At 43.1% G+C, this 16,397-nt stretch overlaps 1 protein-coding gene across 32 annotated transcripts in view; it reads right to left on the bottom strand.

The window, feature by feature from the left end:
- Positions 1-16,397, bottom strand: part of CAMK2B (calcium/calmodulin dependent protein kinase II beta) — an 866,219-nt gene that overhangs the window by 350,560 nt on the left and 499,262 nt on the right. For 20 of the 32 annotated variants that reach the window (XM_078666806.1, XM_078666785.1, XM_078666796.1 and 17 more), the window contains exons 7-8: positions 8,061-8,163; positions 7,431-7,514 (exon numbers count right to left, since the gene is read on the bottom strand). In XM_078666806.1, the coding sequence (XP_078522932.1) occupies positions 7,431-7,514; positions 8,061-8,163 (187 nt within the window). Of the gene's footprint in view, positions 1-7,430; positions 7,515-8,060; positions 8,164-15,747; positions 15,821-16,397 lie in introns of all 32 variants that reach the window. The other 12 variants (XM_078666786.1, XM_078666816.1, XM_078666811.1 and 9 more) reach the window with 1 other exon arrangement.

The following is a 16,397-nucleotide window of genomic DNA, read 5'->3' as shown; positions in this document are numbered from 1 at the left end:
TGGAGAATCTCCCTTCCAGTGCTATGGTTGGACCATTTCCTACTGCCTTTCTCTTGGCATCTTTATTGTTCAAAGGAATACCGTCCGGCCTTCCCTGGAATCATTTATGATAATGGGGTAACTCTGTGTCCCTCAGAACCTAGGTGTTGATAATATAATCTACAGTTTGTTCTGTTGAGTGGCCCAATCTACAGTTGGTTCTGTTGGGTGGCCCAATTGCTTAGCTTATTGTAATCAATACAACACAATAAGTATAATTTTACCAATTTCAAATTCAACAAGCTAATACATTTTAGGTAAAAAAAGAATAGAACACACCAAAACCACTATAACATTAGTTCAGAAGAATTGTATATGGTTGTCACATGAACAATTTTTATCAGCAAAATGAAAAAGGTGAGTCGTGAATCAAGGTTTATGCTCGCACTTACATTCTTTTTCTGGTCCTGACGAAGCACCAAGGATCACGGCCTGAGACCATCAGGGGTTCGAAACAGGTTGATACAATAAATATAAAACTACCACCATGCACATCTACACCTGGCTACCAAGGGTCATAAATAACCCTTTAGTAGCCCCAACATTCAGGTTTTTTACTCGACAGAGGTATCCGCCTGTTAAATTGACTTTGCATTGATATCCTCCAATTAATTTTACACTCACTATCCTATGAGCATTAGCTCACACACATCATATGGCGAGAATTCTTTAAAAGAGCTCCACAAAAGGGACCCATAAGGAATTGTAGCACCTGCCTGATGAGGAGCAACCGTCCTATGATGAAACATGACATCCATTGGGATGTGCGAGTCTTGCCGACTCTTATCTACACCCTAGACTGACTTTTCCTTTAGGAATAGTGACCCCTCCTGTTGGTTTATAATGTAAAATTTCAAACACTTCTCATCAATTTTTCACCCAATACAGATAATTCATTATGAACCTCCCAGAACATTCTTCCTCCATAAATTGCTTCTCTGCCTAATGTTCTGTCACCTATGATTTCACTCTTTCAAACGCAATGTCCTTCCCCATTGCTTCACATCACTCTTGCTTAGTTCTTGCCCTATTTTACTTTCCATATCCCCATGCCACACTCAATTCCTCTCCATTTTCCTCTGGAACTTCACACAAAGGCAGGGGCAACCTGCTCAAGCAGTAGAATACTTTGTATTCGCATCAGGTACATACTGCAATTTGTAATTATAATCCATACATCTTATGGATAACCTGGAAATTCTTGGAATAGCGGTCAACAACCCTTCCATAGATAATAACTTTATAACAGGTTTATGATCGCACCCGAGTAATACATCGAAACCCCACACAAAGTTCCTAAAATGCTCAAGGTCCTACACCACAACAAGTCTCATTTTCCATCACTGAGTAATGCTCCGCGATGGGAGACAATCGGTTCCTTTAGATGAAAGTCTGATGGCATTTTAGATATAAAATTTAGGTTTGACCTTAGGATGACTATAATTGGTGAACTAGAGGAATAGTTAATTGAATGTAAGAGCTGAAATCTTGCGGACTCTTCTATATGATATTAGGGCTAAAAGAAGGGGAGTCTAAAATAAACACTTTAATTCTGCCCTATGAATTGGTTCAAATGGAGTTTATCAATTGAGCTAGCACTACACTTTGCTGCCTTAAAGATTAATTATCTATTATTGGTAGGAAGACCATAAAAAGGCCTTTCAGAAACTCCTTATTTAGACCATTAGACCAAAAGGCGGCTGGTTCCACTTTCTTTTGGAATTTAAAATAACAGTTAAATGAACTCTGACTGAAGCTTGACTCAGTCCTGGCTTCGCTAAGTGCAGAAGATATGGTAATATCTAATAAGGAGGTGAAGATATAGAGTAAATGGTGCTCAGTAAACCAGATGCAAAATGTTTCCATTTGTAAATTTAGTGTACATTTAACTGGTGGATACCACTCTGGCTTTGGACAAAATGTCTTTGCAATCTTTTGTAATGTCTAGCATTTGGAAATCCTTTAATTCAGGAGCCTAGCCGGCAAACAGAGAACGTGGATCCAGATGGCGAACCTGCTTGTCGGGCCAAGACAGCCAGTTCCAGTTTGGTTCCACCAGTACCGGAGGCTCTTCCAAAAGGAGATGTAACTTGGTGAACTAGTACTGTCTGGGTCAGCATGCAGCCTTTGGGATGATGCGGCACAGCTCCCACCTCATTTTTGATAACACTCTTGGAATCAGAGTATATGTGTTAACGTAAAGTTCCTGAACCGCCATATCACTGGCAGGAAAGTGCTGGCATTCTTGTCGTGGTTAGTAGCAAACAGATTGGCTGTTAGTTTGCCTCAAAGATGAAATATTGTTGTAGTTAGAGTGCAGGGCTTTCTTGCAAGAGTCTGGAGCCATTCGGGTAGGAAGTAAGTTTGTTGTTTATTGTTAGGTCCTTGGGATACAGAAACAGCAGATAGGTCCTGTCAAGGCTTCATCCCTCCCTCCAACCTGTTAGCATCCACAACAGACCACATACCACATACTGTTACATCATTCACTCCCATCATTCCACTGTTAAAATTCCACACATCAGCTCACAGGAGATGGGAACACACAAGATACACAACCTTTCTACTTGATCTTGAGTTGGCTCCCAGTCGTGACATTCCTTTGTTGATCTGCTGAGACTGTTGGCACAGGAGTGGGTTATGCCTGGACCATGCTCTGCCTTTATTTAAATAGGATACTGTATAACCCAATCCCACATTCTCTGCGCCTCCTTGGACAATATGCAGGATAATGTCCCATTTGTTTGCCGACACGGTGCATGCTTGTTGATTTGGCAATGCCTATTAATATTGACAAATTGTGTATTCTAGGAAGGCAAAAACGCAGTCCCAGAGTGATTGTGTTGTAACTTATCTGAATGGTACTTGACTAACGATGACCTTCCCCATATCTACGTGGCCGATTGTATGACGCTTAGAACCTTCAGGTGAAGCTCAAGTAGAATGTTCAGGTTTCAGTCAGCTGTTGGTTTTGGCAAGACAGGGACGCACCTGGTGATTCTAATAAACTTTCTTAATATTGTTCTTACCTGCCCATTTTTGTCTCCTCATCAGATCGTTCTCAACTCACGAATATTGATATGCACTTGAGCATTATTGTTGACCATTTGCCATTGACCGGTAACCATTCGTCTCTCTATACTTGAGAGTTTTTGTAGACTATGTTCTACAGATTTTACGGTCCCTTGCCTTATATCCTGGATGACTGCAATATAAGCACTCCTTGCTTGGGGCCTTAGAATGGAGCCTCTTTTTTTTCCACAGGTTTCACAATGCCCAAAAATACATTTTTGGGAAGATTCAGACATGTCCTGATGTATTACACTTAGTAAGCTGATGAGGCAATGTTAATTTCTTCAGAAATGTTGAGAACGAATATAAATAAATCCACTTACCTGACTGACCGACCAGAGCTCAAGGGGACTCAATTCGCACAGCATGTGCGGTAGAAATCTGAACTAGGGTGACCAGGGTGGGGAGAGGTAAACACTGTGCTTTGCTCTAACTGGCTCAAATTTGGATCTTTTATAACGAAGTGAACAGGCTACTGTTGTGGTTACGTCTGTGTATGTTTAGCATGGCATTGCGTACTATGATTTAACTTAGGGCTCTCAGCTTGACAACTTTGATTATTGAAGCGTGTGAATCTATAAAAGATCCAATGTTGGAGAATCTGCTAACCTAAATGTAATTAGCATCATACTGAGAAGAGTGGTAAAACTTCACAAAAAGGATATAATTCTTATTTCGTAGAGTGTTGGAAAAGCCAGGTCTTTAACCCCTTCCTAAAATTTAATAAAATGTTTGTCTCTTTGTATAAAGAGAAGGGTAAAGAATTAAACTTTAAAGTGGTAGCCGCAGAGCCACCCCTCTCTGCTGTGGTCTTTTTATGAGGTAATGTTACAGGTACCTGTATAAATCCAGAGGTCACGAAGGTGGGCCAACTCCGCTTTAGGTCCATCACTCCCTCATACCCTTTGATACACTATTTCTTTTCTGTTAGCTGCGCCAGGCTGTATATTCAGAATTCGGCTACGGTTTTTATTTCCATAGTTTCCCAAATAATTCAGAGGTAGCTAAAGGGCGCCATGTTGGTGCTTCTCAAAACTCCAAATAAAAATAAATAATATATCTTCGTTCTTTAGTATTTATTGTAAGAATATCAGTACATTTGAGTTGCGAGATAAGAAAGAAAGCAAAAGGCAGGAATACCTCACACTCAAAACTATTTTTCTCTGTTTTTCTTCTTTTGATGGTGACAAGTTAGGTCTACCTTGCCCTCTGTGATTCCCTTGTAGACGACAGCCAAGAGAGTATAGCTGTCTTTACCAGCCCCGGTATCATTTAGTCTCTGTATGGGGTACAAACCTAGTCATTTTCTGTGAGTACAGAATCAATGACCATATTTTCCGACAGCAGGGGCCGACTAAAAGAGTGAAGGCGGCAAACAGTCTCATTCCCAATTCATTCTATATAGAGCTCAAGGGGCTCTTTCTCCTGCAATCACATCTCTATAAATTTCTATGCAGAATAAATACCTCTGAACATTTTTCATTGACATTGTACAAAAAAACACAATTAAAATGGAAAAATAGAGCTGTAACAAATTGATTACATTTATCCTGACAAGTATCATTGAAGGGTTTTGAATGTCATAGTATACATGTTCTTGTGCATGCTGCATCGGAAAAGGGCGGAGGGAAAACCACCCTGAACTCCTACATAATATTAAAGCTGCATTTGGTAGAGGAGGGGACATCCTTAAACTAGCTCTTAGGAGTGGGAATCCCCGATAGTCCCTTCCCCACAGTTTCTATAATTTCTGCCAGCCTTAAAAGAATTGCAAAGTTCAGATTTGTAAACATATATTCCACAATATTTCCGATTGATAATTTATACCTTTATTTTTCTCCTGCAATATTTAGATGTATGAACATACAGCGTGAACCTAGCCAAAAAACATTGGAGCGGAGTATAGGGTCAATGGTAGAGATGGAGTCAATGTGTGATACACGTTAAGAGCTGGTTTATCAGGAATAAGAACGGGCTATTTCTTCATTCGAAATGTAGTGTTATTTAAAGACCAGGGTATTCAGTTATTAACTACATTTGGGGTTGAGGCAGTCTTAATGGATAGAGTAATGTTGTTCCAGACCTCAGCTCTGCTTTCTTTTTTACACTTCTTCATCTCCATTGTCCTGACTGTGTCAAGATCAACCAGAGATTGTGAGCTTTTCTACAAGACAGGCAGGATTGCCAGTCATTATGGTTTTATAGAGAAAACAGCAACGTTTGAATACGGTATGGGGGAGCCAGGGAAATTCCATTAGAGGGGGGAAGCCACATTTCTCATTTCTTTAGGTCCTTGAAAGACCTTCTGCTGTGTTTAGAATGTACTGATGGTGGTCACAATTAAGTCCATGGAGCAAGACATTGTCACCATACAAATGAGAACGTACAAGGACTTTAAGAGCAGTTACAAATGTACTTTCTGTGTAGCGATACTAGTTTAAGTAAAAACCTCTGCACAAGTATGTAGTTAACATTAAAACCAGTGCCGGTAGAGGAAGAAAACTCACAACACAGGAGGAGTTTCAACTTCACTTCTATCAACAATCTGCCGCTGTCTCCAATATGCCCACCGAAGTTGCATAAAATCAGTGACATGAGCTTTCCCCAAATACTCTCGGTCTGGAGTAAGAACAGTCATCTGCTGGTACCCAAAAAATAAGGGGATACATTATTTGTTAGCTATCTCACTTTTCCTAACACTTTTAAGATGCGCTACAAATGAAAATAAGTACTCTGGGACCCATAAATTGGGTGTAGCAGAAAGGGGGCAGAATGATCAAGGTAAGAGTTACTCTATGCGTTATTTTTGGCACAGTCTGCCCTCAAAAGAAACTGCCCAAGTAAAAATGTGATAGCAAATCTATTCTGGTTATTGGGCACAAACAAACTGCATTTAAAGATAAAAGAGTGGGTTAAGAAGTGCTTTAAATGGGCTGAAAATTGTGTGGTCTTTAAAGGGACTGCAACCGCAGGAAGTAGTTAAGAATCGTTTATATGAGTTGTGGCCACTGCAACTAAGGCATATCTTTACACATGTAGCCTACAATCACATTGGTGTCCTCCTTCAAGTCCTCATCCTTCTGGACTGGGTCCTCATCATTCTCCTGGTCTCTCTACAGCTACTGCCTCCTTCTAGTCCTAATCTTCTGGTCCATATCCTAGACCTTCTGGTGCAGATGTGAACCATCTGTTCCTGGTCCTCTAGGTCCATATCCTTAAGGTTCTATTCTTTCTGATTGCCTTGTTACTGGTCCTGCTATTCTTCTCGGTTTTATTTCTTCTGTTTTTGGTTATCCTTCAAGTCCTGGTCATGTTCCTTCTGATTCTGTTCCTGGTCCTCCAGCTCCCCCCAACCCCCAACCCCTATCCCTCCCCCCGGAACTGCTATGGACTGGTCTGACAACACTCATCTTGCTCATTCTCCTTGTACTAATCCCATTTCCCTGGTCCTGTTTCTCTTTTATCTCCTGGGCCCAATAGTTCTGTTCCTCCTCGCTCTAGACCACATGGTCTTTCTTGTCCTGGTTCTATGGATCATTGTCCTTCAGGCTCAGTCTCCCGGGTCCTTGTTCTCCTGGGCCACTTACCCCTAGTCCTCCTGGCCCCTCTAGTTCTAGACTTCATGGTCTTGAAACTTTTGGCTGGGTTCTTCTACCTGGTCTGGTGTGATTGACTCCCCCCCCATCCCCCCCCCCCACCACAGGTCTTTAATTAGAACAATCTGTACCAGAAAATCACATAAAAGAGCCTTAATGAGCCAGGAAATCAGGTAAAAGACTTCCTGTGCCAGGAAATTAGGTAACATGACAGGCTGGGTAGGCTTAAATTCAACAGGGAAGTCAGTAAACTTCATCTACATCCCAGAGTTTACATTCCCTGACTGCTCCTGGCTTCACAGGCATAGTCCAAATCTTCACCACCACATCTTAACTATCAAACACAGAAGTTGGGGACACCACTGCTTACGGAAACAAAATGTGCCAACTCCTTAAGTGATCCTTGTGTCGCTTTGAAGATTAAGAGCTGGAGCCATGACACTTAAGTAGACTTAAGAAAAGCATATCAGTTAACCAAACATAAATGATTTCCTCCAGATAAGCTAGGACTAAAGTTAGAATACCAAAATGCATTACCCTTCCTCTTTAGTCGGACTGGTAATGCGACACTATTCTAGCATGTGTCTCACATTATGAGGTCTTTTGGGCTCTGTGAAACAAACAGCATTCAGGAAAACTCACTTTGGTAAGAAAACCAGCTTGGCAGAAGCTTTAGTCCCCCTTAACAGGTATGAACTAGTGAAAATCAATCATTAGGCTTACCGCACGCCCATATATCTACTGGCTTTCCATATGCTTCCTTACGCAGCACTTCTGGTGAGAGGTAGCCCGGGGTGCCAGCGAACCCTGCCAAAGAAAAAAAGGAGAACAGAAACTAATGGTCAGAGGGTGAACCTGGTGCAGTCTGAAGGAGGGCGGAAGAAGGGGGCATATGGCACACACACACGCACACACAGTGAAAAAAGGAATAACCTTCCTACTGCAGGATCAGAAAAATTCCACATGAGTCTCAACAAAATAAAGTGAAACCAGACCGAACATGATGTGGCTCACACACTTCAAGTTAGACTCACTCAGTCTCCATCACTCGCCTGTTACACTGCAATGAAGCCTCACTCATTACCAGTCGCTGGTCTCTTACACTATTGAGTCTCACTCATTACCAGTCGCTGGACTTTTACAGGATTATGGAGTCTCACACATACTTCATCACAAACTCACATTTTTAAATAGCTTCTCTAATTTCTTCTTATGGACTCATACGCCATCAGGTCATGTTTATCCACACCCTGACCCCACACAACTGGCTCCATACACTTCAACTAACCCACACTCTACCAACACAACTTTTACAAAAAAAATACAACCTAATACCCAAAAGATTTTACTCACCAAACCAGGCCTGTTGCTCTCCCTGGACCTCGATTGCCAAGCCGAAATCCGCAAGTTTCACGGCCGCACCTTTGCATTTGCTGGCCAGGAGCAGGTTTTCTGGCTGTCGTCAGCAAGCCATTTAACACAGAGGTCATTTTTATTGATTGACAGACAGAAGACAGACACAGCAACGCTTGGTAAACACAACAAAAGGGGCGGGTTCAGAATCACTACATACAATGTAACCAGGGGGAGCCAGAGCCTTTCCAATGCCGTAGGCAAGAAGTTAGGGGAGCAGAGACTGCCAAGTGTGCACACCCACTCGGAGTGTACACTACCTTAAGCGCAGTTTTAAGGACAGGTCTGCCCCCCAGGTGATTTGGCTGCCAGGGCAGTACAATTACACATCTGCAGCGACTGAGTGGAAGAAGTGCAGAAAAGAACAAGAATGACCCTCTAAAACATAAATCAATCCCTCCCTTCTCGAAAGTATCAGAGGTGTGAAATCAGTTTGCTAATCTGGGGCAGAGTCGGGCGGTTCTTGAGTTTTCTTTATAGCAGTGAATGAATCCCACCCTCAGAGTCCGTTGGTGATTTGTTACTGGGGCCGATATTGTAGCACCGCTGCAAATTTGGCCCCCAGTAAAAAAAAAAAACGGTCCCCACAGCTGCAAAACCGACCCCACACTTCCAGCCTCCTGATGCGGCCAGTCCGGCCCTAGATTAGAGGAGGCATGGCCGATGAACTCCGTTTGCAGAGTTTTCCGCACTCCATGGAGCACACAGATTTTTTCCTCGCTCGCGCCAATGTTAAGTTGGCGAGCTAGGAAAATCCTACGCTAGACCACCTGGCAGCGAGATTTCTCAACAAAGTTGGTCGAGGATGATCACGACCATTCGCACTGAGAAACCATCAGTTCGCATTGAGGAAGCTGCAGCTTGAGAAGAAAATCTACTCAATCGGAGGAAAGAAGTAGCTCCTTCTTGTGCTGCGCATGGTGCAGTTCGCTCTGATTTTCCGGTGCCGGACAAACACCCGGTGCTAAAAATCAGTGTGAACGGCGCGACCGAACACACTCTGTTTGCAGAACTCTGTTTAGCATGGTGGAGTTTTTGGTCACTTCATGGAGTTCTGCGTAGCAGAACTCTGCCCAGACATAGATAGAAGGGGACTATCCTGTTATGCTTTGCAGATACTACTGGTTCATGGTACTGGGTTGACTGCTTTGAATACCACAACATCAGCCAACCAATTAGAGCAGATTGGGCCTCTAGTGCGATCTCCCAGCAAGACATACTTTCAAGAGGGACTTGTGCATGCGTGCGTAGGTCAGCATCCACTTCGTTCAGATATGGTGCAAGGCTGAGTGTGAGCAGCAGTCATAAATGTCCTCAACTGTCGATGGCCTCTGTGTAATATCTCCCTCTATCACTTCAACATTCTAACCACGCACTTCTGTGTGATCCTACACTCCGTGAATCAGGGGCCAGTGCTAAAGTCACTGTCGCCCGTTATCTCCTGAAACTGTTTATTGCCAGAGGTCCGTCTGCACCAATTTAGATTTCCTGAATTACACTGGGTGTGACACCTAGCATCATAATACAGCCGTATGCAACGCTTCATCTAAAATGTGGAAATTAACTAGTAAAAGAGACTGGCCCATTCAAGAATTTTCAGATCCATATTGGTTGGTTCTATGAAGTCAAACTAGTGGTTGCCCAACAAGAACACTGAGATTTGGATGGATGTTCTAGTTAGGCCGGATGCCCTTTTGCTTCTCCTATGGACAAATTCGGGACTAATCCTTTACTACTTAAAGCCTTACGCCGGACTGACTCCTTAGAACAATCGCAGTTTTCTGCATTAGTCCCTAAAAGTTGTGACACTTCCACATTCTGCTCCTATAATTTAAAATTCACAACCCCCAGTAAGAAAACAAGATCCAATCTACACCTACGTTTTATTTTAATACCGCATGACACAGCTCTCTGAACTCCAAGAATGCATTTTGCTTTACGTTCATTGTCCTCTAGTCGTAAGGCTCCGAAAAGCCCTAAAAACTCTGGTGTTAGTTGGAACCCATTCCCCCCCCCCCAAACTGGACTTTACATTAGTAGTTCGTGGTTTCTCTCTATTATCCCTGTTTGTGCATAAGCCTCTGGTAAAGCTGCTTTGAATGAAAGAAATGGGTAAAATGACTTTTGATAGAAACTTTTAGACTGAAAAACATCAGTTCACTTATTGAAGAATGACTGTCTCCTCAGTAAAGCTTAATTCCTTAATTCACTTGAGCTATATTAATCACAGCTATTACCTTTTTTTAATTCCATGTGATGAGCTGTATTTCTTTAACTAATGTTATATTTATTTCATAACCTTCAATACAATTGCAAAGAAAATTAAACCTTTACACCTTATAGTCTCAGGATATCTGTGAACAGTGATTGTTACCAACCATAGGCATGACCATCCTAATGCCAGTCTTTGAATATTAAGGGGAAATTGCTTCTGACAGTATCCTTCACCACTAGATAATGTAAAGCACAATATTATGTTGAGCTGTTAATAACGTAGTGGCTTTCTTATAGCTTCACTAAAAATTACTTTCTTGAAAAATATTCGAACAAATTGTATCATTCTAATCAGTTTGTTTTTTTCTGACGGTAGTTTTTCAACAAAATATCAAAAACAAATATATTTTTTGTCTCCTAGCCAAAGTAAACCCAGGACATGCAGGCAACAGCAGCCCCGCTTGTGAGATTGGAGAGCAGCTTTCTCAACACCCCACTCCTATAGGCCAGTACTCTTCAGATAAGAGACTTTATTTATTTATTTATTTATTTTAGCTTCGGTGAGAGTCCATCTAATACATAAATATTTGGCGATCTCTGAATTAGAAGCAATATCAAGAGCTGGGGTCAGCGGCAGCTGAATCTTAAAGGCCTACCTACCCCTTGGCGTTCCTTTGATGTCATTGCTTGCTTCGCATCGCTGTTTCCTCATGGGGCTTAAACATGCCATGTCACCACTTGGTGTCACCGCTGCATCGCGGTCTCTCTGTTCTCTCTTCACCTCAGTCTCTTAGTTCTTCCGATATGACGTGAAGATGCGTTTATAAAGCTTAGCTTACCATTGTCACATCAGGCAGCCAGAGTTCGAAACCGTGGATGCGGAACTTTAGTTATCTTTTCGGACAAATTTTGATTTCTCATAAGCATATCAAACACGACTATTAAACACTCTGCAATAACAGATTTGACCAATTGCTCTACATTTTCCCTAATTTCCCATATGCCTTTCTTCTCTCTTCTCTTTTAACCCTCTCTCCTCCGATTCGCGCGCATCGCTTTCCCCCTCAAGTATATTCCGCTCTCTTTCCACTTCCGGTTCAATCTTCAGCAACTTCTTCCGCTCTTTCCAAGTTTGAACCGTTTGGAAGTTGCAGACATGTTCCCATTATTTGCCGAATCCCGCCCTCCTCGGCGGCGCCTACAGCCGAGAAGACTGCCTCTAGGAAGACTGCGCAGAATTACAAGGACAGGTGACCAGAATAACCTCTCGATCTCTGGTACCCGCCCATCGTCGTCTCTCGCGAGGGCCCCCGTGACCACTGCTGCGGCTGCCTGCCATGCTGCCAGCCTCGGGCAGCAGCGCGGGGACTAGACTCGGTGTCGATCCCTGAATGTACAGCTGGGAAGTCTTCCCTATGCCCGCCGTCAAACAGCCTCCAACGCGCCGACCCGGGTCAGGGAACAAACCTCGAGAGGGCACATCGGGCAAGCAGGCGAATGAATCAAACGAGTAACCGGAGAACTGGCAGATGATCACCGGCGAACACGAGGAGCATACTGGAGCTCACTAACTGCAAGGGATGGCCGCCGGGGCTCTCTAACTCTAGGAGATGGCTGGGCCACCCGCCAACAGGCTAAGAGCGCAAACTGCACTGGGGGGGCATCGGATTACACCAACTACAATGGGTGGGCCTCTAAAAGGAGGAACCAACTGAAAGTAATTTGCCTCGGGGGCAAACTGGACACACACACTAACTGCAAGGGCTGGGCAGAAGCACACTACCTAAACGTGGTGGGCCTCCTGCGAACACGGACTACAAGGAGTGGGCCCCATCAAACAGACTGGCCACACTAGGATGAGCCACCGGGGCAATCCAGCGCAGAATCTTCCCAGAGAGATGAGCCGAGCACACTCGTTTGATGAGACGGGCCACCAGAGCACACTACGAGAGATGGTGGGCTGCATAAATAGGTTGAAAACGCCACCAAATAACCCCAAGTACAAGGAATAGGTCAAGGAGAGCAAACCGGTGGAGCACACTAACCTCAAGGGGGACACCGCGCTCTAGCTGTATGGAACAGACCACCATAGATCGCTTATTACATGGCATATGCCAGGGCAAGCAAGGTATACTAACTGCATGGGATGGATCACCGGAGCACAATAACTACAGGAGACAGGCCACTAGTTCAAAAAAAGCTGAGCACAATAACTACAGGCAATGGGCCACGATTGAAGCACCAAGTGATACTTGTCAATCAGATGTGTACCAACACTCGGGGAGGGGCTATGGCAAAAATGTGAAGCACAGTAATGGCAGGGAATGGACTGGAACACACTAATTGCATGTGATTGCCTTTATCTTTGCAATGGCAGGCAATAGGACAGAAGGCACTTTAACACCTCCCTCTTGCTAGGACTGCCTCTCACGAGTCCTTTCCATGTTGGAGTAGCTCTTTTGAAAAATGGCTGCTGGCATCGCTTAGGGCTGTGCTTTTTTCTGGCTCTGATCTCTGTGTGTTGACCACAATAAAAAGGATTAAACCCGCTGGATATTTATTCCCACAGCTCCCACTCTACTTTTACATAACGTGTTGATCAAGCTACTAAAGGACATCTCTGGGTGGCACTTTTGAAGAATTCTGTGATTGCCCTGTTCTACCTGTTAGGCATGGCTTTATGTGGACTACTTAACCTGGTCAGTTGTTGATACACTAGAAAAGCCCCAAGAAGGGAATTCTCTTTCTGTTACACAGTGGACAGTTTTTCCAGCACTGACCACAGAACTCTCTATCGAGGTTCTGTAGAGATTGCGCATGAACAGGTAGGATTCCCCTCCATATTGTCCACCTAGTCTTACAGAGGGGTACCTTTAAGCTAGAGTAGAGCTCAGTTCTACGTGCTAGCCAGACACCTTTGCCAATTTCCCATTGACCCAAAATGGCACGGTCGTTGGCCAGATTATCACGGACTATAGAGAAGAAGTCCATGTGCTTGGAGATACCTGCCTCACCTGCACCATGAGGCTACATCAACTAACTTCTCTTGACTGAACCGAGATGATACACAGTCAGTGCTCGGCAGCTACTTAGCACCCAGGGGAAGACTGCTGAGATTACAAATACTAAGAAGAGTTTTTCATTGTAAAGTAAAACTGAAAATTCTGGGTAGAAAATACACGCTCCAACATCTAACACAAAACTCAAGATTGTTATAAAATAGTGACAATCACTCTCCTACATCCAATCTCATAGCTGGCCTGACCTTCTTAGTTAGGCCTATTATCTCCTGTGCACTCAGACATATTCATTTTTCTGACCTTAGTATCCTACTAGTAGCTGCCTCCATCTCAACGGAAGTGTCACTAACTTACCTCTTTGTTTATGCTAAGAAGCCCACGTTTTAGTACAGGAAAAGTAAGTTCTCTATGATTAGTGGCTGAGTTATACCAAGGAATACATTTTTTAATGTTGATGTAGGAAGATCTCTGCGCTTCCCAGTTGGATGAATCAGAGGGGTACATTTTGTAGTAGAGGGATTGCATGTTCTCTATAATCTTCACCTGGGCTACTCCAATAGATAAAATGTTTTAGTAAAAGGGACTGGAAGTTCTCTGTTGCTCCGGTTTGGGTTACTCCAACAGAAACATATTTTAATGGAGACAAAGTAAATTCTCTATGGGCCAAGGATGGCTTAGTAGTTCATTCCAACTGTCCCACCACGTACAGGGGAAGGCTTTGGGGGGATGCAAACAAACTCTTGGGATTTAGTGGGTATGGTCTTGAAAGGTAAGAAAGAGCAATTATATCACCCATCCACATATATCCCCCCTTCAACACAAAATATGCATTCATGTAGCAATTGGGAAACACCATTTCCCAAGGAGGTGAAAATAAAATAATATTCAGATGTGTTTGTGCCAGGAGGTGGGTGAACCGAAGTAAAGAGCTCCGTGGCCCTGAGAGTTCCCAGGCAGGACCATGAGCTGAGATCATGTTGCACCAGCATGACCGCAGGGACTTAAGCGCCATGTAAAAAACCTAAACAAAATACATATACAAATTTCTGAACGCATTTTCTGTTTTAATATTGCCCCTTTGTACCTAAACATGGACTCGCCCATCAACTCCATTTTTAAGTGCAGCCATCTTTGATTTAAGAAAGGAAATAAGTCCATTCAGGAAGAAAGCAATTTATTTTTAAACTGGTCTAAAAAGTGGTGTAAATATACTGTGTTTGAGAACGCCATCTTTAATTGTAACTCTTAAAGCAGACATGCAACAGCTCTTATACTAAAACAAAAACTGAGTAATTGTGGAACGTTGTCAGTCATGGAACTCCGATATGAGCATTATTTGGTTTCTCTGGAACTTGTATGTTAGTGGGGAGGTAGAGTCCTGTGGTGGCGAATTTACACACATTTGCTCCCCCTAACCTTCCCTACAAAGGACCAGAGGAGCTAGGACATGAAATCCTGGAATCAATCCATAGACTAAAGGAAAAAGAAAAAATATATTTTCTCGCAGATGAAGAGTGCCTTAAGAAAGAGCGATGGTTAAAATTGCCATGTAGCAAACAAGACTCTCGAAATACAATGTACATTTCTTGAAAGGGGCATATTCTGGTAATATATTATCTAATTCGTTCGTTTCCTGTTAGAATCAATGTGTGATAAATATCTGCAAGTGTAAAGAAATAAGAACTCATATGTGGTATTCTTAGAAGATTCCTCTCTCTGAACACTTACTATAGTTGTAGATCTACCGAATATCGTTTCCAGGAGGGACGTTTTCGTACCCCCAGAAGGCATAGGGTTAGGTGGAGTAACAAGCTGAAATAACCTCTGTCCGGTTTTTTAATTGTGGTCACATCAAAAGTAATGTGCCTGAAAGGACTTTGTTCCTAAGTTACTTTAATCAAAGATGGCCGCCAAGGGTGACCCATAGACAGTCATAAGGTCACAACCTTGTTTTCCCTCTAGAATTGCATTCCCAGGACTCCTGCTGGTGCCAAAATGTCCATGACAAAACAACTTTCTCTCTCAACCCCGCTCTGAAACATTTATTAAACATGTATTCCTTTATTATTTTTGGGTGGAAAGAGCAGCAACATATCCTTGGCAACACAACAGTTTAATTCTTTAACACAGACCCCAGACAACAGTCCAAAGGCATGCAGAGGCCGAGAGGCAGACTGATTCATAGGGGAAAGCAGTAGATTTCGCGACAGGCCAATGCACCAAGAATGCTGCTGGAGCAGGGAAGGAGTGGATCAAACATCACAGGTGAGGACACTGCCACTGCAGCCTTCCTGTGGCACTGGCCTGTCGAGAAACCTCGAGATTTCCCTTTAGGACAGCCCACCTCAGCATAGGCCCAAAGACAGACAGCGCTGCAGGGCTCGCACACTCACCTTGAGGTCTCTGTGCACCACCCCCATTTGGTGGCAATGGAGAACAGCCTCCAGGATCTGCTGGATGCAATGACTGCATGCAAACACCAGGGGGCGTGTTAGTTCACAGGTGTGAGTGGTAACAACCATACAGGCTGGTCGGAGGGAAGGGGAGGGGAGGAATATGAGGAGCGAATAGGGGAGCAAAACTCATTCTCCCTCCAACCTGCCCACCCTTTGAAGCCCCTTGGAATAGCTGTCTCATTTTAAAACCTTAAGACCTGTTCAGACTGAAACCTGTTCAACACTATTTAAGCGAGAGAGAGAAGGAGGCACATACAGAATAAAAATGGAGTGAGAAACAAAGACGTGAGAGAAGATCGAAAGAGAATAGCGATACGAGAGATACAAAGAGGGGGAGAATAAGTAAAAAGAATACGAAAAATCTACGAGACACAGAAAAAAAGATTACGAATTAAGAAGAGGGTGTTTGTGAAGTATATATATATATATATATATATATATATATATATATATATATATATATATACATATAGAGAGAGAGAGGAAGAAAAGAAAATCAGGGTAACTGAGCAGATAAAGAACAGAAGAAATGAGGGAGCGGTTAAAGGAAAAGCAGGGTACAAAAACAGTAAGTTAAAAATGAGCAC

The sequence above is a fragment of the Lissotriton helveticus genome, chromosome 11 (genome assembly GCF_964261635.1).
Source record: "Lissotriton helveticus chromosome 11, aLisHel1.1, whole genome shotgun sequence".
NCBI classification, from domain to species: domain Eukaryota; kingdom Metazoa; phylum Chordata; class Amphibia; order Caudata; family Salamandridae; genus Lissotriton; species Lissotriton helveticus.
Note: the sequence above shows the minus strand (reverse complement) of the source record. Positions and strands in the feature narration are given on the sequence as shown.